The sequence below is a fragment of the Leishmania major genome, chromosome 26 (genome assembly GCF_000002725.2).
Source record: "Leishmania major strain Friedlin complete genome, chromosome 26".
Taxonomy (NCBI): Eukaryota; Euglenozoa; class Kinetoplastea; order Trypanosomatida; family Trypanosomatidae; genus Leishmania; species Leishmania major.
This window is the reverse complement of record NC_007267.2, coordinates 143,622-168,485: the sequence shown is the minus strand read 5'-3', so window position 1 is coordinate 168,485 and position 24,864 is coordinate 143,622. Positions and strand designations below refer to the sequence as shown.

The 24,864-nt window shown below is 61.5% G+C and overlaps 7 protein-coding genes across 7 annotated transcripts; all 7 read left to right on the top strand.

The window, feature by feature from the left end:
* Nucleotides 1-1,349: 1,349 nt before the first annotated feature.
* Nucleotides 1,350-2,348, top strand: LMJF_26_0600 (conserved hypothetical protein; the record flags this gene model as incomplete). The annotated part of the gene is made up of 1 exon (XM_001684012.1): nucleotides 1,350-2,348. One exon carries the CDS (start codon nucleotides 1,350-1,352, stop codon nucleotides 2,346-2,348), a length of 999 nt encoding a protein of 332 aa, XP_001684064.1.
* Nucleotides 2,349-2,903: 555 nt separating this feature from the next.
* On the top strand, nucleotides 2,904-5,015 carry LMJF_26_0590 (putative spliced leader RNA PSE-promoter transcription factor; the record flags this gene model as incomplete). The annotated part of the gene is made up of 1 exon (XM_001684011.1): nucleotides 2,904-5,015. One exon carries the CDS (start codon nucleotides 2,904-2,906, stop codon nucleotides 5,013-5,015), a length of 2,112 nt encoding a protein of 703 aa, XP_001684063.1.
* Nucleotides 5,016-9,139: 4,124 nt separating this feature from the next.
* LMJF_26_0580 (conserved hypothetical protein) lies at nucleotides 9,140-10,879 on the top strand (the record flags this gene model as incomplete). Its single annotated transcript, XM_001684010.1, has 1 exon — nucleotides 9,140-10,879. One exon carries the CDS (start codon nucleotides 9,140-9,142, stop codon nucleotides 10,877-10,879), a length of 1,740 nt encoding a protein of 579 aa, XP_001684062.1.
* An 853-nt stretch (nucleotides 10,880-11,732) lies between these two features.
* On the top strand, nucleotides 11,733-12,185 carry LMJF_26_0570 (conserved hypothetical protein; the record flags this gene model as incomplete). The annotated part of the gene is made up of 1 exon (XM_001684009.1): nucleotides 11,733-12,185. One exon carries the CDS (start codon nucleotides 11,733-11,735, stop codon nucleotides 12,183-12,185), a length of 453 nt encoding a protein of 150 aa, XP_001684061.1.
* Nucleotides 12,186-13,310: 1,125 nt separating this feature from the next.
* On the top strand, nucleotides 13,311-15,416 carry LMJF_26_0560 (conserved hypothetical protein; the record flags this gene model as incomplete). Its single annotated transcript, XM_001684008.1, has 1 exon — nucleotides 13,311-15,416. The coding sequence occupies one exon, from the start codon at nucleotides 13,311-13,313 to the stop codon at nucleotides 15,414-15,416; it is 2,106 nt and encodes a 701-aa protein (XP_001684060.1).
* A 1,258-nt stretch (nucleotides 15,417-16,674) lies between these two features.
* LPG1L (galactofuranosyltransferase lpg1-like protein) lies at nucleotides 16,675-18,291 on the top strand (the record flags this gene model as incomplete). Its single annotated transcript, XM_001684007.1, has 1 exon — nucleotides 16,675-18,291. The coding sequence occupies one exon, from the start codon at nucleotides 16,675-16,677 to the stop codon at nucleotides 18,289-18,291; it is 1,617 nt and encodes a 538-aa protein (XP_001684059.1).
* Nucleotides 18,292-19,817: 1,526 nt separating this feature from the next.
* LMJF_26_0540 (conserved hypothetical protein) lies at nucleotides 19,818-23,285 on the top strand (the record flags this gene model as incomplete). Its single annotated transcript, XM_001684006.1, has 1 exon — nucleotides 19,818-23,285. One exon carries the CDS (start codon nucleotides 19,818-19,820, stop codon nucleotides 23,283-23,285), a length of 3,468 nt encoding a protein of 1,155 aa, XP_001684058.1.
* Between the last annotated feature and the right edge of the window lie 1,579 nt (nucleotides 23,286-24,864).

The window sequence follows — 24,864 nt, the reverse complement described above, 5'->3', positions numbered from 1 at the left end:
GCATGAGCACACATACTGGCGGGCGCACATGCACGCATTTCTCGCCGCTCGCTTTTTCCATTACGCTGCTGTCGTTGCTGTTCCATCGGAGGCCGGCTCACAAGCAGGAACGCGGCGGTAGTCCCTGTGTGTCTACGCGTAGGAGAATGAGGGGGTGAGCAACGCTGTTCTCATACCTTCTTCCCGTCCGCACCCGTCCCCCTTTCCGCATTCTGTGGGTGTCTGGACGACATGCGACCTGGCTGTTCATCATCGCGATCGCCAATGGACTCGCCACACTCGCACGCTCACGCTTACACCCTCTCCCTCGCTCTTTCCCCTTTTCCCGCCTCCTCTTCCTGTGTGCGCGTGTGCGGATGGGGCCAACCGCGCACCCGCGCGTATCACAGATCAACAAATCAACGCGATGTGGAGAGAGGGAAGGGGGGGGGCGAGGCCGTAGCACATGTATACCATCGCGCACGCCGAGACGAAAACAGAGACACACGCAAAGAAAAGCTCGTAGGTATTCGTGTGGAACACGAAAGGAGCGAGAGGTGCGCTGGTGTGGCGTGATGCGACATCCCCCATCGCTATCTCTTGCCCTTAGCGCGGCTTGCGCGCATGCACACGTCCACAGACCGAATAAGCTTTCGTATTCCGCTACAACGCGTCCGTATCCTCCTCAAGACACTCACCTCTCTCCCACCCCCGCGCAGCTGCCTTTGAATGCAGCGATTCGGTGATATCGCTCAGCCCTTTCCACCACCGTTGCCTCCTCTCATCCTTACGTCGTGCGCGGTATCTTGGCAGAGGGGAAGAGGGTGCGACCATCTCCTCTACTCACCACTTCCCCTTTCACGCATGCATGCTGGGCGCACGTGCAGGAGGCATGAAGTCCTTGTGTGCGCGTGTGTGTCCGTCATTCATCCACCTTCATCGTCGCCTTCCGTTTCTTTTTCCCAATCACTACCGTTGCACAAATCGGCGCCGACTGCGTGGCTCTCATACACGCGTGCACCTTGCTCCGTACGACGGCGCTCTCTATTTTGTGGTTGATCTACTTTCCACCCACCCCGCATGGGCGAAGAGACGCATCGCTGTGGTGGCAACACCCCCTCCCCCTACTTTACCCCGTGTTTCTTTTCGTTGCTCTTTTCCGCCGACCACAACCACACTGTCTCGCGTGCAGGTCTCCGCCTCTGTGTCGTTATATAGATCCGCTTTACCTCTCCAGCTACGTTCGAAGTGGCAGCAGGACACGCGAGGACGCCTCTCCCCACGGGTACCAGCCGTCGTTTCCATTCGCTTGCCCTTTTCCTCATCTTCTGTGCTCCTCCCTTTCGCCCATCCTCTGCCCAGTGCACATCATGGCATCCACTTCCGGGCCGGCCTCGCTCGAGGAAGCAGCGTTGGCCTCCCTCGGTAACTACTCCCCAGAGCAGCTCCAGATGGCCGAAACTGCCCTCCGTGCGGTGCTGATGGAGAAGGTGCAGGCCCTTGCGGCGGAGCACGGCGATGCCTTCATCCAGAGCCTGGTGCAGAAGGAGATCGCCAGGACAAGGAAGATGGAGACCGAGCTGGCCAACGTGAAGAAGAGGCTGGGCGTGCAGGAGCGCTGCGTGGACAGCATGCGGATGGACGTGCGCAAGGTCAAGGCGCAGGAGGAGAAGTCTAAGTACATCTGCCAAAACCTGCAAGAGACGGCGCGGAGGCGAGAGCAGCTGACGGAGAAGATGCAGCCCGAGATGGAGGCCTACCGCAGCGATGTGCGGGAGCGCGTGAGCGAAAACGTGCAGAGCATCTGGGCAGAGTGCGAGAAGCGCCGCGAGCGCGTCGAGACAGTCGAGGCGGAGGTGACGGAGCTCGAAGCGGGTCTGGCGCACAAGAAGGAAACGTTTGAGCGGAGCTTTGCGGAGTTCCAGGATGGACTGAAGGGGCGCACGGCTGAGTACCAGGAGCTCATTGTCGCCTATCAGGAGGCAACCAAGGAGGTGGAGCTGATCGAGGCGCAGCTCATGCTGGTGCGGCGCGAGCGCCAATCGGTGGAGACGACGCGGGCAGCCCTGCAGCAGCAGCTCGAGGTGTACGAGAAGCAGTTCGACGGGTTCGCCGAGGCTGTCATGAAGCCGGAGGATGTCGAGGCTCTCGCCAAGCGCCAACACGATCAGGCGCAGATGCGCATCACCGAGTTGGAGGCTGAAAAGACCAATGTGCACCAGCAGCGCCTTCAGATGGACAAGGAGTTGACGGATCTGCGCGCCAAGCACGCGTCACTGAAGCGCGAGATGCAGCAGCTGGAGAAGGCGAAGACGGCGGCGGAGAAGAAGTGCCGCCAAGCCCAGCAGAGCCGACAGGAGAAGAAGTAGATGCTCTGCACATGCGCGTCTGTGTCGCCGTGAGTGCGGGTTGGCTGGTTGGTGTATCATCATTGCTCAGATGCGTTGCTGGTTTTGGATGTGTGCGTCTCTGTGCAGAGGGAGTTGTGCGTGTTCTGTGAGCTTCTCACAGAACGGACGCGCAAAGGGCTGTGCGCACAGAAAACGCACACAAAAGCGGGCGGAAAGCCAAGCATGCCGATATCCATGGGGTACCCATCGTCACTGTGCTGCGCTACGGAGCCTGGCAGCTGCCCGCGCACCGTCACTCAGTCTTGTTTCTGTTGTCACTGAGGGGGAGGGGAGAGAGAGAGAGAGAACGAGAGCAGGTTCCGAAGCAGCAGCAGTGCGGAGATTGCCCTGCGCACAGAACTGCTCTTCTCCGCCGGTCGCTGTGTTGTCTCCTCCTCGCCGACTCGCTCCTCCGCTTCTTTGAGTTTCTCGACTCGTTTCTTGGGCTTCACACCTCTCTCCCACTCTCTCCCACTCTCTCCGCTCTTTCCTCCGTGACTGGGCGCTTCCGCCTTGCGCGCGCCCGCTTTGTGCATGTGCGAGGGTGCCACGGTGGCGCTGCTTGCTCTTCATCCTTCTTCTCTCGGCTCTAAGCCACCTCTCTCCCCTCCCAGCACTGACACACGTACAATGCGGCGCTCGCTGCGCTTGTGGTGCAGCAAGTTGGACCTGGATGGCAACCCCTCCCGCTACTTTCCGCGCTTCCGCCCGCGGCGGCTGGTCATGCCAGTCGACCCGAGCGACCTCCACAGCGACAAGCGGCAACCGAACCCGCTATTCATGAAGGCGAAGGCGCAAAAACGCCAACGTCGCCGTGCCGAGATGCGCGGTGCCGTGCAGCTGGCAAGCGTTCCCAAGGAGCGCAGCGTGGGGGACGTGTACCGGCTCCTGATGGATGCCTGTGAGACGCAGAACTTGTTCTCCGATGCCGCGCTGACGCCGCGGACAGTGCGGGATCTGGAGTCTCTCCTGCAGGCCTACAACGCCGCTAGCGCAGTGCTGCGACGCTCTGTTCAAGCGCAAGCAGCTCCCCCCGATGGTGGAGCAGCGTCGGTTGGAGAATCGACAACGGAGCAGGGATCGCCACGTAACGACAGCGCGCCGCAACAGAGCTCTCCACTGTACTCGCTTGCCTTCCAAGCGAGTCCACCGCCAGTCGCCGCATCGTCCTTCGCCTCCGCCGCTGCTGCTGACACACTCTCCATTCGCGAAGTGGATCAGATGTGGTCGATGCTCGATCACACGCCCCTGAACGCCCCCGTGCACGGCGCTCTAGCGCTACGCGGGGACGCGCTGGTCCGTTCCGTATTGCTGGAGCTCACCTACTCTGCGTACCCGCGGCTGCGCTCGAAGCATGTGCAGCAGTTGCTGCATGAGACGACAGGGTTGCTGCCGTGCGGCCGCGTGGCCATGCGGATCGGCCTCGCCGAGCACTGCGGCGTAGAAGGTGACATCGCCATGTGGCGTGAGCTCAACGTCCTCTCGGAGCGCATGCGTATTGCGCGAAAGGAGGCAGCGGCACACCTGCAGCGCGTCGAGAAGGGCATAGCAGCGCAGCGCCGGTGGTACTGGAGGGCGGTGTTGCGCTCCGCTGCTGCACGGCTGAAGCTGTTTCCGGTGCACAAGGGGGACTTGCAACCGCGCATGCAGTGGGTGCGCAGCTTTCTCTTCGCCTTTGTCGCCTTCGTTGAGATGGCCGAGTCTTCCGGAGACGCCCATGCCCGCGTTCGACCGCTCATCTATCAACTGTTTGCGAGTCAGCTGGCACGCCATGTACGGCTCCGTCAGATCATCGAGGCTGCAGAGGCCATCGTTGCGGCCACGTCCGAGCAGGACGTCTGTGTAGATACAGCAGCAGCAGCCCCCTCGGCGACTTCGCCTCTATCACTGCCGTTGAGTGATAATGAAGCGAGTGTCGAGGCGCTCCGCCGCCGCGTCGCTGAGGAGCTGGCGCGGGTCAAGTCCCGCACTGCAGACGAGGAGGAGGTGCTCGAGGGCCGTGCGCACCCAATGAACTGCAGGGCCGACCGGCGGCGCGAGCAGTTTGAGTCCAGCGGCGGCGCCCATGGTACCCAGATGCTCCACGATGAGGCCCTCGAGAGGCACGCGGAGGACTACGGCCATCTTGCACCACCGCTGCTGCTTCATGCACTGGAGTCATCTAGCCCAAACGCGTTCAAAGAGGCGCAACTTGTCCTTCGCTATGCGCCACAGGTGTCCGAGAAACTGCGCCGATCACCGATCGACGTTGATCAGGTGGTGCGCCGCGTCGTGGATGTGCAGGAGACAAACAACTACGCGTCACTGCACAACGCGCAGCAGTATCGCCAGGTGGAGTATACGGTGTGCCGCCTCTACGCCGGCCACTACTGCCTGGGTGAGGGGAAGGGCGAAACGCTGATGTCGGCGATGCAGGATGCATCCATGCGGATGCTGTTGAACTACTACCTCCGGTTTCCTTTGTCAGCACCATCGCCGCTCGAGTCGCCGACGCGGGCGGAGGGGAGCAGCGATGGTGGCAGTCATGGCAATGGCAGGGCTGCTACCGCGACGGCACACCTCCCCGACGGCGAGGACGGCAACGTGGGCGGCGTGCCGGCGCCGCGGATTCGCCCGCCGACGACAGAGGAAGAAGTCGTGCTGTAGTGGTGGAGAGGGGATCGCCGGTGTGGGAGAGGAGGGTGTAGGCAGGAGATCGGAGGACACCCCTCTACCGCCTTCCTCGCTGCCCCCCTCCTGCTTTGCTCATGCGTACACGCGTCTTTCTTCACCCGTGCCACCCCATCACTCTGCCCTCAGTGCCCGCCTCATCACTGCCAGGGCAGCCTCACAGGGGGCGGGGGAGGCGATAATGGAGCGAGCAGCACGAGGCTACTACAATGGTAATAAGGGACGGGGTGAGGCGTACTTCACAGTTCAGATCTGAATCCTGGGGGCATGTGACGCACACAAGGCGCGCGTACGGTGATGTCCCGCCTTTCGGGCAGCTCATGAAGGCGGTGCACTAACAAGACACAAAACGAGGCGAGTGCAGCCCGTCAGTGAAGGCGTGGCGATCAACGGGCGAGAAATCGTCACATCGCTTCTCTTACGAGAGGGTGTGCGTGTGGAAAGGCAGCACCCTTGGGTCATGAACAGGATGAGGGGGCTAGGTGCGTGCAGGTGTGCGTCTGTTGTCTTGTTGCTGCAATGTGCCCACACACGTTGATGTGGCCCCCCTCATCTGCGCTCGTGAGTCCCTTATATGTCTCCTGCCCTCCCCTCCCTTGTGCCTTTTCATCCGTTGCTCGAGCCGACATCGGGCACCACACGCCACAAACCTAACGACACACGAAAACGCCACGTCGCCTTTAGTTCCCCTCTTCTGCATCTTCTCGTTCGTGCTCGATGGCACACTCTGCGCACCGCGCGCCCAGATAATCACCAACGCGTCTACCGACACTACGAGACAGGTGGGAGGGGGGGGGTGGACGGTGAGGGCACCCGGACACGGGGAGGCAGCAACAGAGCACACAAGAGGGAAGCAGAAATACCGACGGGCGCGTGCACCGACTCACGCCTCGGTCTGCACACACACGTTTTCCTTGTCTTGATCACCCTTGCTGACAGCTCATGACCTGGAAAATCTTTCCGCCCCGTCCCCCTCACGCATGCGTGCACTCCATTTCCTCGCCGCACCCACCACCTTGCGGAGCAGCGCAGCACAAGGAAGGCGTAAGAAGATGTCCACGTTGGGTGAACCGGGTGTCCATGAGGGTGAGGCCGATGTGCACATGCCACCCGGCGCGATTCTGACGTCCTTCAGCAGTATCTGTGGCATGCACGTGTCGATCTCTCTCGGCAACCAAGGCGATCTCAAGGCGTCTAAACTGGTGACGATCGATTGCCTGCAACGCACGGGAGCGCATGAAGGGTAACCCCCCGAGGTGACAGAGTCGCCGCAGAGGCCGCCGCAGGGAATGACTCGTGAGCGTCTGGGAGCCACAAGGGAGAGCAACGTCGCGGCATCCGCAAACGATTGCCTTTCCATCGGGTTGTGGCGCAAGTAACACACGCACGCAAAGACCATAGTGCCCTCGAGGGCACTATCCGGGAACTCATGCGACACATCGTTTCACTGCTGCACACTTTGGCGTTTGTGTGCGCCGCGGATGGCGCCATGGGTGCACTCAGAGGTTGAGCCCCCCCCCCCTTCCCCCTCCACTCGTTTTTCTTTCCGTTTGCGGCTGTGAGAGGTTCCTCCATCTTGATTTTTCCGTGAGATGCTGTGCTGCCCTTATGAAGTGTGCAGTTGTCGGGTGTCTGGCGTTGCTGCGCTCTTCGGACCCTGGTGTGGCGCAGGCAAAGCGTTAACGAGCCTCCGAGGCTCTAGATGAGGCGGCGCTGCGTCTCACGGCGCACTGGAGCGGACTCGTTTCTCAGACTAGCGGAGTACATGGGAGGTGGGGTCTTCCCTGGAAACCGCTAAACCGGGAAGGTGTGATGGGCTCGAAGGTGCCACAGAGGGGGGGGGGGCACCGGAAGACACGTGCCATGCGCCTTGCGCTTGCGTCTCGGTGGACTTCGGCGCCAAAGTGCCGACTGATCAGGTGCGGGCCAGTGCCGACTTGGCGCGCAAGAGCACAAGGATCGACTGACGCCGCATGGCGGGCTCGGAGTTGGCGGCGACGGGGAGGGGGGGGTGGTGTGGCCATCGTGTGTGCTGGTCGGCCGCCGCCGTCAACCGGAGTGAGAAGGCGCCGGCTCTGGGCCTTTCCATTGCGCCCCTGTCGGCAAAAGGACATGCGGATGCGAGAAGGCTTGAGCGAAAGGGCACGGTAACGAAGTGCCGCAGCCCTCCCATCTTCTCGCGCGTGCGCTGCGCGGTGTGGGTTGGCACGCTCGTGCAGTCTTGTTACCACCGTCAAAGCTGCGAAGCGACACAAGGATGTGCCCAGTAGCCATGCTTTTTTTTTCTTGTCTCTCTCTCTTTCCCTTCGGTCTCTCCTCCTCCCCCTTCCTTCTGTCCGTGTCCGTGTGCGTGTCTGTGTACGTGTACGCGGTGTGCGGAGGACAAACCTCTTAGTGTGCAGTCTAGCTTCTTTTCCCTTTTTTCCCAGCTCTGCTGCCCTGAGGGAGAACGCCGCTGTGTGTGCCTGCGTGCGCGTGTGCGTAGGAACTTGCCGCTCTCGAGAGTTGTTCTATCCTTTCTCGCCTGTGTGCTGCTTCGTGTCGCCGCTCTCACTGCCGCCAACGGATCAGCTTCTCATTCTTCATCCCCACGCCCGTCTGCTCAGTTTTGCGCGTCGTCTTCGTTGTCCTCCCTTTCGTTCCCGCTGCTTGTGTTCTCTGCCGTTGTGCCTGCAGAGATGATGCTGGGCACAAGTACGATGGAAACATGAGAACCCCCTGCCCCCTGCCCCTTTCGCCTTTCACATCATGTGGTTGTTTCGTTGCACGCTTTCTGTGCCGCTCCCTCACCGATGCATTGTCACGCAAGCGAATGCGGCAGAGCCCCGATACAGAGGAGGCGCAGGTGGAACGTCGATCGCCGCAGCGAAGACATCTTCTCGCCGTGAAAACAGCAACAACGACCAGGGCACACCCACGCCGTAGCCACGCGGACCACGCCTCATTGGTGTGGCCCCCATGTTTTATTTTCAGCGAAGAGCGAAGAAAGGGTTCCAAAAGATCGGACATCCGTTTGGAGGGTGCACGGGGGTGTCGGCAACGGTGTCGCAACCGCGGTGGAGGCCGCGGCGGCTTGGCGCGTCCTGCGTTACCATTCAAAGGCAGGTGGGGACGCTTGCGAATCTCCTTACCCACCTACACTACTCGGTAGAGGAGAGAGCACGTGTAAACTTGCCACCCTCGACCATTTCCTAGGCCATTGAGGGGAGGGGGTCGAAGGGCTATCGAAGTCGTGCATTCTGTTGCACCTATCCCCTCTGAAACCGAGGCATTCCCATCTTCTTCTCCTTCTATAAGGCGACCCGGCTCTGTGTGAGCACTGTCCCTCTTTTACGTTTCCTTGCCTGCTCCGCTTGCCACTCTCTCCTCGTGCCTTTGCGTCGACTCTCGCAGAGAACAACAACGGCGAAGTTCGGCTTTGCTGACGGGTTGCTCCTTTCTGTTCGTGCCTGTGCGTCTTGGTGCGTCGGTCGGCGTCGTGGTTGACACGCAGAGAAGCCTTTCTTTCGCTTCCCCCCCCTCCAACACACCCACGCACGCACGCACATCCGCACTTCCCACACACTCAACGAGGCATGTGAGCAGCGTCGTTCTCCTTGATTCGGCTCTTCCTTTCTGATTGGCCGCCTTTCGTTCTGGAGAGTGCGTGCCACCGTCTCCCCCTCGCATTGTGGCGCTGCCTTGCCTGTCCTTGTATTTTCCTTCTTAGGCCGTGGCCCTGGACCTCCTCGTTTCCGCCACACCCCCGCCTCCACACGGAGGGCGGTGGCAACACACTTTAGCGCTTCCTTCTGTTGCCCTTCTCTCACCTTCCTCCTTATCTCTCCCTCTCTTGTCCACCTATCTCTGTCACCGGCCGGCTGCTGGTACCGCACCACCCACACCACCCACACCCCTGTTAACCGACTGCGTTGCTTTTCCTCTTCTCGACCTGGCCAACAACCAACAAAACCCAAAGATCCCCGCCCACGCGTACATAAAAGGCCACCGACACGGACGTGTCGACCCCAAGCTCCCCCCGGAGAGCCATCTCTTGCGTCCACAGCACAGGCAGACACGCACTCAACAGAGCGGCGAATCCGTTCCTCCAGCGGCGCGCCATGCACGTTGCCCGCTCCGCGTATCGCCAGCTGCTACGCGTCGGCAAGGAGGTCTCGGACAGGTACGCTGACCCGAATGACATGTGCTTTGCGCTCTTTGGCGTTCTGGTGAGCCGGCACGACTTCATCAACGCCGGCTACGGCAGCACCTTCCCCGCTATTCTGCGCACCTGCTTTCTACGTCCGTCCATCACCGGCTACCCGCACGACACGGCGAGCGCGCGCACGAGCGCTGCCTTTGATGCCCTTCGGCGGCTGAACGAGCTGAAGGCGTCCAATGCGGCCTTCCGCATTCGCGAGCTGCGGCGGGTCATGTCAGACGCGGCAGACCAGGGTAGCGCTAGCACCGTCGCAGCCGCATCCGCATCGACGGATGCCACCCCCACCCCCTTGCCCTCATCCGCAGCTGCGGGCCAAGCAACGGCGCCGTCCTTGTCATTTGCGTCGCAGGGGAGGACCCACACCACCGCTGTGACGTACCCGCTCGACGACGAAGGCGTTCACCTCATCCGTGGCAGCGTCCTGATCGAGCGCTCCTCGCGACGCCGCATCCAGAACTTCACGCGCCACTGTGTCGTGTGTGAGCCAATCAACATGGCCTTCCCGCCATACCGCTTCTGTGTTCCGCCGGAGCCGTCCTACTTACTCGCCGTGCGCAGCGAGTTTGCCCTGTACGCCATCACCGATGTGCTCTTGGCGCTCTCGGCGACGAGCATCTTCAATGCACATCGGCATGCCTACATGTCTCATCATCAGCAGCAGCAGTCCGCCGAGATCGGTCAGTCGTTGACGAACAGTGGCATTCGCGTTAGCGGCGGTGACGAGGTGACCGAGGACGCGCCATCAAGGCAGGAGGGCGCTGGTAACAGCAGCAGGAGGGCGAAGGGCGTCGCGGTTGCGACGGCACCGCTACTGAAGACGCGCCGGTTTCCCACCACACGTGAAGAGGTGCAGGAGCTGGTGCGCCGAATTCCGACCCGGACAGTGATCCAGACAGACGTGCTTGAGGTGGAGATTACGACCGAGTACGTCTGCTCTAACCCGTCGGCGGCAACGGCAGCATCGCCATCGGCGGCCGAGCATCTGGCCAAGCAGAGCAGGGATGGCGTGTTCTCGTCGACGACGCCGCTGAAGCAAGGAGCGGCCGCTGACGGATGTGGTGGCAGCGCCTCCGCCAGGACTGCGGTGCAGGGCGACGATGCCAAGGCGTACTTGTTTCTCTACTACGTCTATATCCGCAACCGCGGTCCGTTGAAGAATCCCAAGAGGTGGCATGCGCAGGTGCTGTCGCACCACCTTGTTGTGATTGACGCGGCACAGGCACAAGTACTGGAGATGGGTCGACCTGGCGTTGTCGGCAACTTTCCACTGCTGCAGCCGGGTGCGTCGCACTGCTTCGAGAGCGGCGCGACCCTTTCCGGCCCGGAAGGGTTCCTCCGCGGCTCCATCCAGGTAAACCTCTTCAACGACGCGGGTGAGGTGATGATGCTCGACGCGGCGATCGCGCCGACACGGCTGACGGTGGAGGTGACAAGCGCCATCGGCTTCACCTCTTCCAAGAACGCCAAGGAGGAGCTCGTGCAGCGGAACCGGGACCCGTCAGCGCAGCCGCCGTCGGGCGCACGCGCGCCTGAGGATGGCGCCGATCGGGAGGGAAAGCACTCACTCTCCGCGGACGGGGCCGCCGAGGCGTCGGAAAACGACCGCGACAGCTCCTCAAAGCCGAAGGGTGGCAAGTAAGAAAGGGGGGCCGGCACCGCCTGCTTTTACTCCCCACCAGCAGCACCCCTCTCTCGATCTCTGCGTGTATGCCACTTTCCCACCGTCTTGGCTGCGTGGTGTGACCTCCCCTCTTTCTTACTGCCGGTGTTGTTTGCATGCGCGAGGAGCACACATGTGGATGCTGCTGTTGCTTCCTTGTATTGGTGCTCTCTCTCTCTCTCTGTGTGTGTGTGTGTGGGCTGGGAGGGGAAAGGAGGGGGGGGGGAGTGATGGCTCGCCCCGTTTTCGTTGTGCTGTTCGTCATCACCATCTTCTCTCTGTTTACAGACGACGACCATGACGACCGCAAGTGCACCTCCCACCTGGTGCATCGATACACGCGAAAGGGACTAAGGCGACTTGTCGCATCTCTCTGTCTCTCCTCTCTGAGTTTGCCTATTGGAGCGTGCGTGCAGAGGACGACACGTGTGCCCGTAAGGGTCAGCGTGCGCACAGGCACTGCCGTCGCCTCGCTGGCCCTGCTGTCTCCCTCCCTCCTGCGGTTCTTCTCTACATCTCAGCGCACACGTCTGGCTGCTTCTCTCCTCCTCCTGTTCCTCACCCTCTGCGTGGGCGCCTGCATGTGCATCTCCACCTCCCTTTCTCGCCCTCTTGCCTCCACGCCACGTTCACCGCAGAGCAGCATCACTCGAGGGTGTTTGCCTCGTTGACTCATTGTGTGTGTGTGTGCGCGCCCGCACACTTGCGCCAACACTTTTGCACAGTATACCGAGAGCATCATCTCACTCTCTCGTCCTTGCTTCCCTTGCTATTTTCCCTCTGTCAACTTCTCAACAACGCCGGCACCGTTTCCGTGTGTGTCGCCGCCACGATGGACGCACCAGGCACTGCAGTAGAGCAGTACTTTAACCAGCTCATCCACATGTGCCTTTTGACGCAGGTGGTGGTGTCTGACAAGCAGGGCAACACGATTCTCGCCTGCTTTGGCACGCCAGGCGCGATGGGCGGCGACGTGAACGGTGTAAGCGGCAGCGGCGATGGTCAGGAGGACGAGCTGCCAATGGAGAGCAACGTCACCGTTAGTGGCGCGCGGTACTTCCAAAATCTAGAGCAGTTGCAGCTCGGTACCCCTACCTACATCACCGCTCAGTACCACGACGCTGTGGTGGTGCAGCTGATGGAGCCTGGCGGGTCGATCCTGACGCTGATTGGGAGCCGGGCGAAGGGGCACTTTACGGGCGGCTTGCTCTCTCTGGTCCCGCAGATTCGTAGCACGGCAGTGTACACGGAACTTTTACGAAAGGTGGAGAAGTGCACACACTAGCCACGGACGCGGAGAGCGTGGGCGAGCGGGTTGCCCCCAATCCGGTGCGAGGCCGACGGCGCTTCAGCTGCTGTTATCACTGGCGATCTGTGTATACGGTGCCGTGGAGGCGATACCGTTTCCAGTGAGCGCGTGCTCCATACCAGTACGGCGCGCCTACTCGTGTGTGTGCGCACTTGAATACTTGTTTTCTGCGAAGGAAGCGGATGGGATGGGAGGAGGAGGAGGGCCTTTCTCTCACCCCAACAACAGAAAGAGCCGTGCAAAGTAAGATCGACGCACATGCATCCGGGCGTACATAACCTATTCATGTGAATGGGGTGCAGCGCACCTCTCTGTGCACACGTGGGGTGCGCAGAGAGAGGCACGAGAGGGGAAGTCGCGCTCACGTGTGCCACCGCATCCCCTGAACCTGAGCACGTGCGTATGCCTTATTGGTGCGTAATGTCGAGGGGCGGAGGAGGGGGAGGAGGGGGCATGCTCTCGAGCGAGAGGTGCGCTCAAAGGTGAGCGTGCCACGCAGCATGGAGAGCGCTTGTCAGTGACTCTCGTCTGTTTCACCCTCCCCTGACCGCATCCTCGCGCATCTCCTTCCCTTTTCGTGTTCGCGTGCGCGCGTGCGTGTGGATGCACGGCAGAAAACGCACGCACACACACACACACACACACACACACGTGCATACATGTACGACGATCCCTTTCCAGCGTCCCAAGTGTCACTCCCTCCCCCTGATCTGTTTCTTTCACTCCTCTCTCACATATATATGTGCATATATACACACGTATGTATATATATATATATATGTGTGTGTGTGTGTGTAGTTGTTTCTCGGCTCTGCGCATCGGAGATTAGAGAGAGAGAGTCGCGCACGAAGGGGTTACACGACCACGAACACGTACGCTGTCGCTGCTTTCGTGTGCATAGAATACTCCGAACCCGCCTTGTCTTCCCGTCAGTGTATACTGGCCCACGTGGGAGGGATCTCACACACGTATACCGGGCAGCCACTGCGCAGCCGCGAGCCGCGCAAGCTCGAACGCGTTCACACTCATCACACACCTCCTTCGCTGAGCGCGAGAAAGGAAAAGTAGACACCCAGACGAAGCGAACTCGCCACTCCAACCATGAGCAAAGTCAAGGATGGCGCGGGGGTCGGCTCCCTCAACGACTCCATCCCGCTTGATATAGAGGAGAGCTCAATGTCTATTTACTCGGACGAAGAGGACGAAGGCGACTATGACCCGTCCAGCCAGATTTCCGAAGACGCCGCCTCTTCACTCGACTACAGTTCCGTCAGTCGCACCTATGTTTCCCACTCGCGCACGAGCGGCATGCATGTGCACTCGGAGGACTACACCGGCACCGCCAGCTACTACTCGAACGGTGGAGCTGCATCCAACGCGTTCAGCTACGACGACGAGGACTACTCGAGCATTTACGGCTCCCTGTCCTACGGCGACTCTGCGCTGCGCTCCCCACAGTCGGAGCTGAGCTCGACCTTCGCCTCGCTCTACTACGAGAACGAATACGTGGTGGGTATCCGGTCCACGCTACACTTCCTGCGGCGTCCACTCTACTACTTCGCCTTCGCCACCGCCGGCAGCGGCGCCGTCGGGAGCATCTGCCGACTAGCCACGACCTTTGCCAAGCGCTTCGTCGACAGCGGCGCGAGCATCGCCGATTCCTCCTTAGGTGCCTGCCCGGGTAGTGCCGCGAGCTGCGCCGGTGCCTGCTCGAGCCTGCCGTCCGGGTACCTGAACGTGCCGGAGTGGCTGCGCGATGTACGAGCATCGCTGCCGAGCTTGATGGAGGTGCCGGCCGCGTGGATGCTGCGCCGTCACGGCATCCCAGTGCTCTCGGAGGTGATGCAGAGGCAGGAGCGGGAGTCCGCTGCCGCGGCGGCGGCTACCGTGGCAGAGCAAGTGAACACCGGCGTGCAGGAGGTGTGGCAGTCGTGGCAAAAGACGGGGCCAGCGATACCGGTGGCGCTCTTTCTGCCTATCTTCTCTATAGTCGTCTTCAAGGTGGCGCAGCATGTACGGCCAAACTCCGCGAACCTGACGGAGATACTGCGACCACGGCAGGACGCCGACAATGTTGATGCTGCCTCCACATACGTGAAGACCCCGTCACCGGCACGCCCGTCGCTGATCATGGACGCCAGTCCGATCCCGGCGCTGTCGTCCTCAGCAGGGAACTTGAGCGCGCAGTCGGCGTCGATGAATATGCTACCAACCTCGCGCGGAACGGCGTCTGCCACGATGAGCCGCCACAGCGCCACCGGCGACGGGTCGAACGCGCAGCCGGTGCCGTTCGTAGTACCACCGGTCAACATCGCTACCATTACGAGCGTATCCCCTGCAGTGCCGCGTGTGGGTGAATCGCACACCAACGGCGTTTCTCCCAGCTCGCCGGGCGACTACCCCGGCGACTCGCACGACCGCTCCCGCTCGACGACGCAGGTGCCGCAGACGCACCGTCACATCGCTGATGCCGCGGTGCCGCAGAATAGCGAGGAAGGTCGCAAGGCACTTGCTGCAGACGTTGATGTCGACGTAGCACATTCGTCGCTGGTGTCGGTGTCGCCGTCGCGGGGGCCTGCAGAGGGCAACCACAAACCAGCGGGCGAAACACCCGGACCAGCACTGCCTGCTGCTTCCCCGTCAGTGTCGCCACTTCCGCGTATGCCTCAGGCGCTCTCTGAGGTCGGCAGGGCCGGCCGACTCATCTCCGTGAAGGATTCTACCCTGCGCGGTGAAGTCGTGGCTGCGGTGGCAGGAGTGGCCGATGTGCGGGAGGCAAACGCGGTTTTCATAGCTGCTGTGCGCTACGGCTGCAGTGTTGTCGTGCTGCCCTCTGCCCTTCGTGATGTGGACGGGCTGCTTGAGGCGCCACCGTCGCTGACTGTGGAGTTCACAGACGACGTTGTCGCGGCTTCCACCGTCCTGGCGGATCGTCGTGGTCTGACGATGGTCGGCGTGACGGCGCAGCAGTGGGATGCGCAGGCGGAGCCGCTCGACACCTTTGCACACCCCGGCAACGCTCTTTACGTCTTTGTCGCGCATGAGTCCTCCAGCCCGGCGGTGGTGGCCAGCGTGGAGACGGCGGTGGCGCACAAGGTCTTTGTCGGCACGTCGTGGGCGGCGGTGCCGGTGAACCAAGTCTTCTACGACCGCTTGCTAAAGGAAAAGGCGGTGCGTAAACAGCAGCAGGAGGCCCAGCCACAGTGATAAGAGCACCCTCTCTGCTTTGCCGTGTTCGCCGTTGTTGCGTGCAGCTGCAGGGTTTCGCTCATCAAGAGTGAGCGCAGCGCATCTACACACACCCTTTGCCTTGCCTCTCACCCCCCCGGCTGGCTACGCACGCGCCGTGCACATCGGCGTGTTGGCAAATCTCTTCGATCGTCGTCGTTTGCGCGCCCTACCGCATTCCTTCCCTCGCTTTCTCATAGATACACGTACACACTCGCCTCGCGCTCGCCAGCCCTATACTGGCGTCTGCGCGCGTTGCCGCTCTGTCTCGTACATGCGCTGCCTCCGCCACAACGACGGCTCTCCCTCTCGCGTCTTCTACATGTGTGCGCCGATGTGCGTGCGTGTGTGTGGACTCTCCGTCTTGTCGCCCCCATCCTCTCTTGGTTCTGTGTTTGTGTCTCATAGAAGGTATCTTCTCTAACGCATCTCTCTCTCTCTCGCTCTCCTTGTCCCCGTTGCTTGCCATACACGTCTCCTGCCCGTGTCGTTGCGTAGTCGCGCCTGTCTTGTCGTGTATGCGTGCGTGTGAGCCGCTGATGCTTCCATCGTCGTGTCGCACGCAGGGACGGCACGCTGAGTCGGCCCCTCTTCTTCATCCGTTCCCTCCATGCCAGCATACGCGTACTCAAGCATGTGAAGGGCCACTGCGTCTCCAACGCGGGGATGACGGGTGGCTCTCGAACGCTGTTTTCTCATTTTCCATTATGCCGCGGCGCAGATTCGGCGCCATGCGCTGTATCTGCGCACCTGCAGGCACCTGCGTCGCGTGTGGTGGCCTACAGTCAATAGCAGGCACTTCCAACTGTCCCCCCTCCCCCGTGTTTCTTTGCGGTGCGCTGAGGTGGTCCTTCGTCTGCCTGCCTCCGCCTCCTGCCGCCTTTAGGTAATGCACTTCAATCTCGTCACTTCTCGCTGTTCTCCGCCACCACCTCTTCTTCTCGACAGCACGGCTCAGCACGCCGACTCCTTTCTGCACCCCTCCTTCCCCCTTTTTGTGGGCTTTTGCGGGGCGCCGACGAGGAAGCAACCGCAAGACGAGCGCGCGCATCTCCGTGCCGATGTAAGCGCAACCATGAAGGGCAGACTACACCCCGCCCGCCGTGGCCTGCGTTACGAGAAGCGCCATCGACGACCAATTCTTCTAGGCGGTGCGTGCGTGTTAGGGTACCTTGTGCTCGGCCTCTTCGTGCTGCCTCACGCCTCCTTAAGCGACGTAACACAGCCCACGGTTTCGATGGCGCCAGTGCCGCCCTCGTCGCTGTCGCCTCGATCGACTGAGCATGCAACATCAGGGGCGCCAAGCTTCACTCTCCCCTTCACCGACGCCCCTCCTGGCACTCTTACTTCTATCACTACCGCGGCACCGCTACCGCGTCCCGCTGTAGACGAGAGGAGCAATGCCGCGCATGCCACGGGAGAGGCCCCAACGGGGTCCACGCACTCCATCTCCGACGCTCCACAACCCACGGAGGTACCACAGCGCGGCGCAGACGAGTTGCACAGCCGATACGTATCAGAGCTCGCGCAACTCGACGTCCTCGATGTCTTTCCGCTCCGCCCTCACGAGCGCCGAATCTCGTTTATCGAGTTCGCGCGCTGTCTTGGCGCCCGTCTCTCCGTCAGCCCCGAGACGGGAGTAGAGGTGGAGCGGGACGACCTCGCCTCCGACCGGTACGCGCCGTTTCTCATCTCCGTCACTCTGGAGAACACACAGGATCTCAAGGCGCTCATCTGCAACTTGACGATGCCCTACCGCTACATCGTACTCGCCCAAAATGGCGACACGCCAGAGGTGACGCCGTTTTTCCGCCTGCTGCGCCGCATGTTCGCCTTCACGACGCGGCTGACGGTTCTCCAGTTCCCCGAAAACATCGGCTTCGCCGGCGCCGTCAATGCCGGTCTGCGTGAGGCCCTCAGACACCCGTTCAGCGAGGTGCCCTTTCTCCACATTGTGCACAACGACGTGCGCTTCTTGTTCTCGTCCCTTGAACAGGCTGTGGCAGGCGCCTACAAGACGACGGCGAGGGACACGGATATGATCGAAGCTCTGGAGAAGGAGGTTGCGACAGAGCCGAACGAGTACACACCGCTGATCCGGCAGCCCGACGGCTTGCGCACGCCGCTTCTGCCGGGTACCCCGCTGCCCCAGCAACATGACCGCAAGCCGGTTGTCGTCACGTCGGCGCTGTTGCCGGACCGTGTTCGGTACATGGCCCCGTCCAGGCGCGCGGAGCTGATGGTGGGGCACACTTCCTTCATGTTCGCCAACAGCCGCGGCGAGTACACGAGCGTCTTTCTTTCTCGCCTGGCTGTGCTGGCGGTTGGCTTCTTTGACGAGAATTTCTTTCCTATCCTTTACGACGACACGGACTACCGCTGGCGTGCCCACCTGCTCGGCTTCGTTGAAGACCGCAACGCTGCTATGAACGACCAGGTCATCTCCTTCGACCTCGACTGCGTCAACCAAGCCATGAACGACGTCGACGACGATGGCAATGCAGAGGGTCGATTGGGGGGGCTTCGCAAGGCAGCTACGGGGCCGACGCTGTCCCTGAAAGGCAAGGCCCTTCAACGTGACTGCCGCAAGGCCTTCTATGCCGGGGTGCAGTACACGTATATGCAGCAGAAGTGGGGCGTGGAGTCCATGACGGAACTCATGCAGGCGCATACAAGGCGGGAGCCCTTTAGCGGCGAGGCGTTCGGCGGTAAACTGCGCCTGCCGCTGGATGCGTGGGTGGTGGATAGGAACCGGCTGACCAACCTGCGGACGTGGCTGCGCGACGTGGGGCGGCGCATCCTTGATGTGGACAACTATAACACTGACGTTATTCTGCAGGCTGTCAGCCCTTAAGCCGGTGGGCGGAAAGCTGAAGTGGGTGGATGAAGAATGATGGACGGGAGCACCGCTCGAAAGGAGGGGTAGGTGGGCCGTGTGAGGGTTTGCGTGTGCATGCAGGTGACATAGGATGTGTGGGTATCTGCTCCCTGTCGTGGAGGCTGGCCTGGTGAGCATATGAGGGCCACGCGCCGCTCACGGCTGGAGCGGCTTGTGTTTCCTTGCACCGCACTGTTGGCCTCCCATGGCCGTCCTGTCCAACTTCGTGACGCCGCGCCTGTCCGCATCTTTCCCACGCTCTCTCACTGCTTTTTCTTGCCTCTTCTCATATTTCTTGTGTTGCAGCGTGATGTTACCTCGGTCGCAGCAGCGGTCAGCAGCAGCGATACCGGAATCACGTACAGCTATCACGGGTGCGCTTGCGTCTGGCGCGCGTGTTCTCTCTTGCTGTACCAGGTCTTCCTCTCTACATTTTTGTCTTCCTTTCCTTTTCGGGTTTGGCATGTGCGGTGTGAGGCGGAAGAGCGAGAGAGACGAGGACGCGAGCGAGTCACGCGTTGATCGGAGGGAGAGAGGGGCATCCCACAGCGATCCATCCGGCGAATGGGCGCTTCGTTCTGACCAACTCGCTGGCCAGCTCCGCGCCCTACTGCCCCTCCTAGCTTGCTCTAGTCCTCTCCTCAGCCTCCCTTCCCCTGCCCTTCTTCTCGCCCAACGCAGAAGTCTGATTGCACAAGAAGAATGGCCCACAGCACAACGTGTGGGCGACAACGATGGCAAGTGAACAGAGAATACAGATGTCTCTCTCTCTCACTGTGCGAGAAATCGGTGAGAGGAGACCGTAGGGAGGATGTCGTCGACCTGTACAGTGATGCCCTACCAGGGTAGTTGGATGGGGTTCAGGGACTCCCTGTCCACGCATATTGTGGAGGTGTGTACGGATCCCTTGCACCGACCCATGTGATGCGATCTCTCTCTCCCTTTTTTTGGACTCCCCTCCTCCTTACACGTTCGCTGTGCTGTTGCGATGGCAGCTGCTACTGCGGTTCCCTTCTCCTATTGGCCGCCTCTTGTCTTACGTTTGGCCGTGTGCCGCCGTGAGAGCGAGATATACACACCCACCCACAAATACAGAGACTGACAGACTCCCGCGTCCTCGCGCGCCCACGTGTTGATGCAACGTGACGGTGCCGTTGCACTTTTCTCGCCCCCTCTTTTCCCCCTTGCGTTGGTGTGTGTGTGTGTGTGTGTGTGTGTGTGTGCATGCGTGCTGCTGTGGATGGGCTTCCCACACCTCTGGTGAGATACAGCGATCGATCCCCCGCCCCCCAACACACACACACACACACACACATAGACAAACCTACCATAGACAGACACACACGCACGTAGAAGCGGTACATGCGTTGCATATCAATAGTGACCACATAACCGCCACGGAAGCAGCGCTGCCGCCACCAGCATAATAGACCCCTCCTTTACGCACGCGTAGAGACGCAAGCAAACCTCCCTTGTGTACGTGGCCGCGTAGCTGAAGCCCGATGGAGACTATCGCGGTAGAAACAGGTCCGTGCGACCTCTATCATGCCCTGGGATCCGTTCCGTCTAGCGACTCGTCACGGAAAGACGCCACCCTGCTCTGCGTTGCTTCAAGTGCGTGCTCCTGCGAAGCGGCGCCATCTGCCAACGAAGCACACGACATCACCGCAGCAGGCAGTTCTTGTGGTGCTGACGCTCCCGCTTGGCTCTCTGCAACAGTGACGTGCACGTTGGACGTGCTCATCCAGGTGCATCCTTCTCTCTCACGAGGCAGGTTTGCCGATCTCCTGGGTGGATGCCATGGCGTCACTGTGAGAAAGTCGGAACCGCACTTTGCACGCCTCACCTGCTGTAACGCTCGTGGCCTCTGTGAGCTGCCCGACGGACTCATCACACTACCGCTTTCTCCTGCGGACGTTGTCGCCACGGATGTGAGCACCTGCAGCACTCGTGTGAAAGCTGCCACTTTCTCAAGCGCGTGGTCAGGTCAAAGTGCACGAGGCAGGAGCGCTCAGAGCAGCACCGTCGGTGGCACTGGCGGCCTACCCATGGAGACGGCGATTGCCAGTGCTGCAGAGGCGAATTGTTGCTCCGCGGACGCGGTCTGCTGCGCCCCTGAGTACCTTGCCATCCTCAGTGAGATGAGATCGACGCGTGTGGCCAGGAGCCTGCCGACTGTCGCCCTTCTCGTTCGATTTCCGCAGCGGTGCCGTCGTGCGCTCGTACTGCTACGCCCCTCGGTCAGCAGGCGGCACAAGAAGTATAGGGTGTCCTACCATGCATCGCTGCGCGTCGTCAGCGAGAGCGTGCAGCGCGTGGCGCTGATGCCAATGGGGGACGCAGCTGTGCTGCTGGCCGATGCGTTCGTTCACGACGCTGCACTATCTGCGTGTGCGTCCACCGGGGACAGCGGTGCCTCGGCGACGCTGGTGTTGCGCGGGAGCTATCTCTCTCTGGACGATGGAGAGCAGCAAAGTGGTGCGCTGCAGCCGCTGCTCCTTCATCTTGGGCTGCGCGGTGCGCCAGCTCGACAGCGCGTCCTTCGGTCTCTGCTGCGTTGCCGCGTTACAGGGGCGTGGTATCGTCTGAGGTTTCCCGCACGCGGCGCCAGCCGAGCGCCGTGCTGCCGTCCTGTCGTCTCGGAGCTCGTGCTCTACACTAGTGAAGGTCACATGCTGGTGTTTGGGCCTTTCATGACCGACGGGGCGCACGAAGCGCTGACTTTGGCGGGCAAAGAAGACCCATCTATGACTGTCGTCTACACATGCCGCGTCGGGACTCGTCTGCTGTTCTCGAAGCTTGACGCGTCCGCTGCCGCAGAATCGATTGCAGTCTCTCAACCCCGTGATTATGTGTGCGGCGGCGCGCTCCTCGTCGCACCGCCGTGGGGATTCGCCGACCGGTGGCGCCACTCTCCATGGATAGAAAGGGCGCTGGCACTCGCCACAACACCGTCTGTCGCTGTATCGGGTGTGCTCGTCTCGGGCGAGGGAAGCCGTCGCCGTCGCCGGCACCGCCCCTCTTCGGTGCTGGCCATGAGCCCTAACCGAGGTGTGTGGCTGCTCAGAACAGATTCGCACCTCTGCGTGGCGAGCGTCCCCACAGGCACAGGCGCGGTGGGGGAGCACGGTGACGCGGAACCGACTCTCATCAGTGCAGTGAAGCTGAATTCCTCGCACGCTCTCCACGACGCACAGTACGTGGCATGCGGTGGTCATGCCGGTTTCTTGCTGCTGTGCCGGCACAGGAGCGTGGGTGCAGCTGAACCGTGGGACATGACCTCCGCGATGAGCCCGGTGACAGTCACCTCAGCCGTTGGCGATCGCTTCGTCTACTGCTCGCGTTCGCAGAGTCCGCTGCAGCTTCTGTTTCTCTCCCTCACGGCAATGGGGACGACCGCTGCTGCTGCCTTCGACGCGGCCATCTCGCCCTTGTTGCCAGTGCCGCTGATTTCTTCCTCGATTCTCGCGTCGCTGCCGCCGTCCTTCGCCCATCCGTCGAGTCGGCTGCGCCTCGTCTGCGCAGTTTCTGCTGCCGACACGCCGGACTCGATGGTAGCGTCCGAGAACCTCAGCGACACCCTTTACGTTGCCATCAGCAGTAGTGGCGATGCTCGTTGCGCGTGGACAGCGACGGTGCGCCTCCCGTCTGTGTGGCCGTCGTGCACATCACTGTTCCAACTCTGTCCCAACGAGTGTAGCGGAGTCGCCGGAGGAGCAGGCACGGCTACTGGCAGAGCGTGCCAGGCCGCGTCGACGCTGCAGTGGACCGCCCACGCGCTGAGTGCTCTGTTCCCGCACGCATGTCTGATGGCAGGCGGTAACGAGGTCAGTATGTGGAGGGCAGCGGTGCAGGGCACCACCGCTTCTTCCCTCGGCAAGGCGTCGCCGTCAGCAGTGGCGTCTGAGGAGGAGTCGCCGCTGGAGACGGCGCTCGAGGCGGTGCTTTTAGAGGTGAACTATCCGTACAAACACGGAACGACTTCGGCTGCTGCTGCTGCTGCCTTGGATGTGGCTCTTGGTCGGGGGCCCCATGCGGACGGTGCGGCGTTGTACTACCCCGCGGCTACAGTTGCGTTTCACGACGCGTTGCACGCTCTTCTGCACGCGTGCTTCTGCGGGGAGGCAGCGAGTACAGCCGGCGCGGTCGCCGTCGTCGCCGGCTTCTCAGCTGCCCTGCGCATGAGTGGGCTCCTGGCCGGGTGCAGGGACTGCCCTGATGCCCGTGGTGGCGGCGTCGTGGCCACTAGGCGGATGGTGGCGTTCTTGCACGGGTGCGCACAGCTTCTCCTACACGCGATGGAGGACGTGGCGGCTGTGGGCAACGTATCGGCGCTGCAGGCCTGCGCATCCCACTTGGCTCAGACGGTGGAAGTAGGCGCAGCGCGAAGGACATCTTCGGCGACGACGGCAACGGCGTGGAAGGTGTGGAGCCTGTTGCTTCAGCCTCTTTTCGACTTTGTGTGGGGCGTCGTGCAGGCGTACGGCGTATCGGCTGAGGTGGCTGCCGGCCTGCTCGAGTACTGCAGTCCTGCGGTACGGTCAATGGTGCATGCGAGAAGGCATTGGTGGCCTGATGCAGGCAACGCGGTCCATGGCAGAAATCCCGGTAACGCTGCGCCACTCAACGTTCCCGAGGAGACGCCACGCACGACTGGACTGGCGGCTCATGCTGTGTCTGCTGGATTGTCGGCGCAGCACGACGGTGCCGCGCCACCTTCTGAACAACACACTTCTGTTCCCACTGCCATGTCAGTGTCGCCGGCCGCCGCTGCGACAGCGTCAGCATCATCATACACGAGTGCGGAGCTGTACGAGCTGGTGCGTCGCGTGTTTCTCGCGGAGGGTGCCTCAGCAGCGCTGGGTCTGCTTGGCGAGCTGCAGCGACACGACAGCACCAAAGCCGGTATGGCGGACATGGCGCAGATGTTGGAGGCGATGCAGCGCCGGCTTCAGGGGGCCGCCGTATGAGGGCAGCACGCCACGCGGGGGAGGGTCTCTCGGTGTGTGTGTGTGTGCGCGCCTTTTCGCCCATTTCTCTCTCGCACCTCCTCCACCGCATCCGCAGCAGCGGCGTGGAAAAGGAGAGGGGGACCTTTTGCCTGCCACGTGCCGCAACGCCGCGGCCGGACGACATCTCTCCGACACCCCACACCCATGCATTCAACATACATTCGGCAGTGAACGCACATCCACAAAAGACAATGGGAGCGACCGACGCCTGCTCATGTGCTGGGGGGGGGCGCAACACGCCAGATGTCGCACAGCCGAGCACACAAGCGCGGGTGGGAATGGAGCCCCCTGCACTGTACGAGAATGTCCCCTCCCCCACACCCCGACACCCACTGCTCCTCTTCTCTCCGCTCACGGATTGCGTTATGATGATAACCTGTGCTTTCACTTTTCGCCCACCTCCGACCTTCTTCATTCTTCCCTGCCCCTCTCGCTCTCCCTCTCCGCGCACACGCACCTCATTGTTGTTTCGGACTCTGGCTCTCTTCGGAGATTGAGAGACGGCATTACCGGCGGACTTCTTCACTCAAGCAGTGGTGCCCATTTCCCATCGCTCACGCACATCGCACGCGACCATTGTGTCACTTTCTCCTCTTCACCGGCGGCATGCGAGAGACGTGCCTTTCCACGAAACACAGCTGCGAGAGGAGGCCCAGACTGCGCCGGCAGGCTTTGGGCACCTCGTGGAGGGTCCCAGGAGGTGCAGTCTGTGCGCAGCGTCTCTGTTCATAAAGACGCGCTCACCTAGGAAGGGGGGGGGATAGACCTATCCATCTCACCCTACTCAACCTCCATCTCCGTCTTTCTCTGTGTGCGCATCTCTCTCGTCACGTGTTCCTGCCGCCGCCTTATGCAGGTCCTTGAGTGTGGTGGGTGCCTGCACGTCTTCCATATTTTTCTTTCTTGCATGCTGTCTTCCCTTTTCCTTGTCCCATCGACGGCGGCCTCAGCCCTCTGCTCGTCTCTCTCGCTCACTCTCCATGGTTTGCCTTAGGAGTTGATTGCTTGTATGCTCAACGTCCTCGCACACATGCACCCATTACCTATCTTCCGGTTGCGTTCGGCTCGCCTTTCTCGTCCACCCCCTCCTCTGGCGTCCCTCTGGCTCACCCTGCCGAAAATGGAGCCTCTCGCGCAAGTGAGTATTTCTGCGTGAGTTCGGGGCTCTCATTAGCCATCCGTGGCCCAGTCCCCGCCTCCACGACCGCATCCCGGGTCTCTGCGTGTTGCCCTCGCTCACATCGGCTTTCATTTTGGCTTGTGCTGTTCTCTCTTCGGTCATGTGCATGGCAAATGCCGCACACGCTGTGCAGCGTACCGTCCCCAACGGGCGCGGAACGGGCGCCGTTGTCTTACACTAGCCGTACCCTCATCTACGAGTCGGCGCAGAGCGTCGCAAATGTCAGGCGCACCACCCACGCCATGGGTCTCGAGCGCTGTGGTGTATGACCACCTCGCTCGTACTCGCCACAGGAGCGTCACGAAAAGCCGCATGCTGGACAGGGTGGATACAGTGCAGGGGCGTGGCCATACCCCG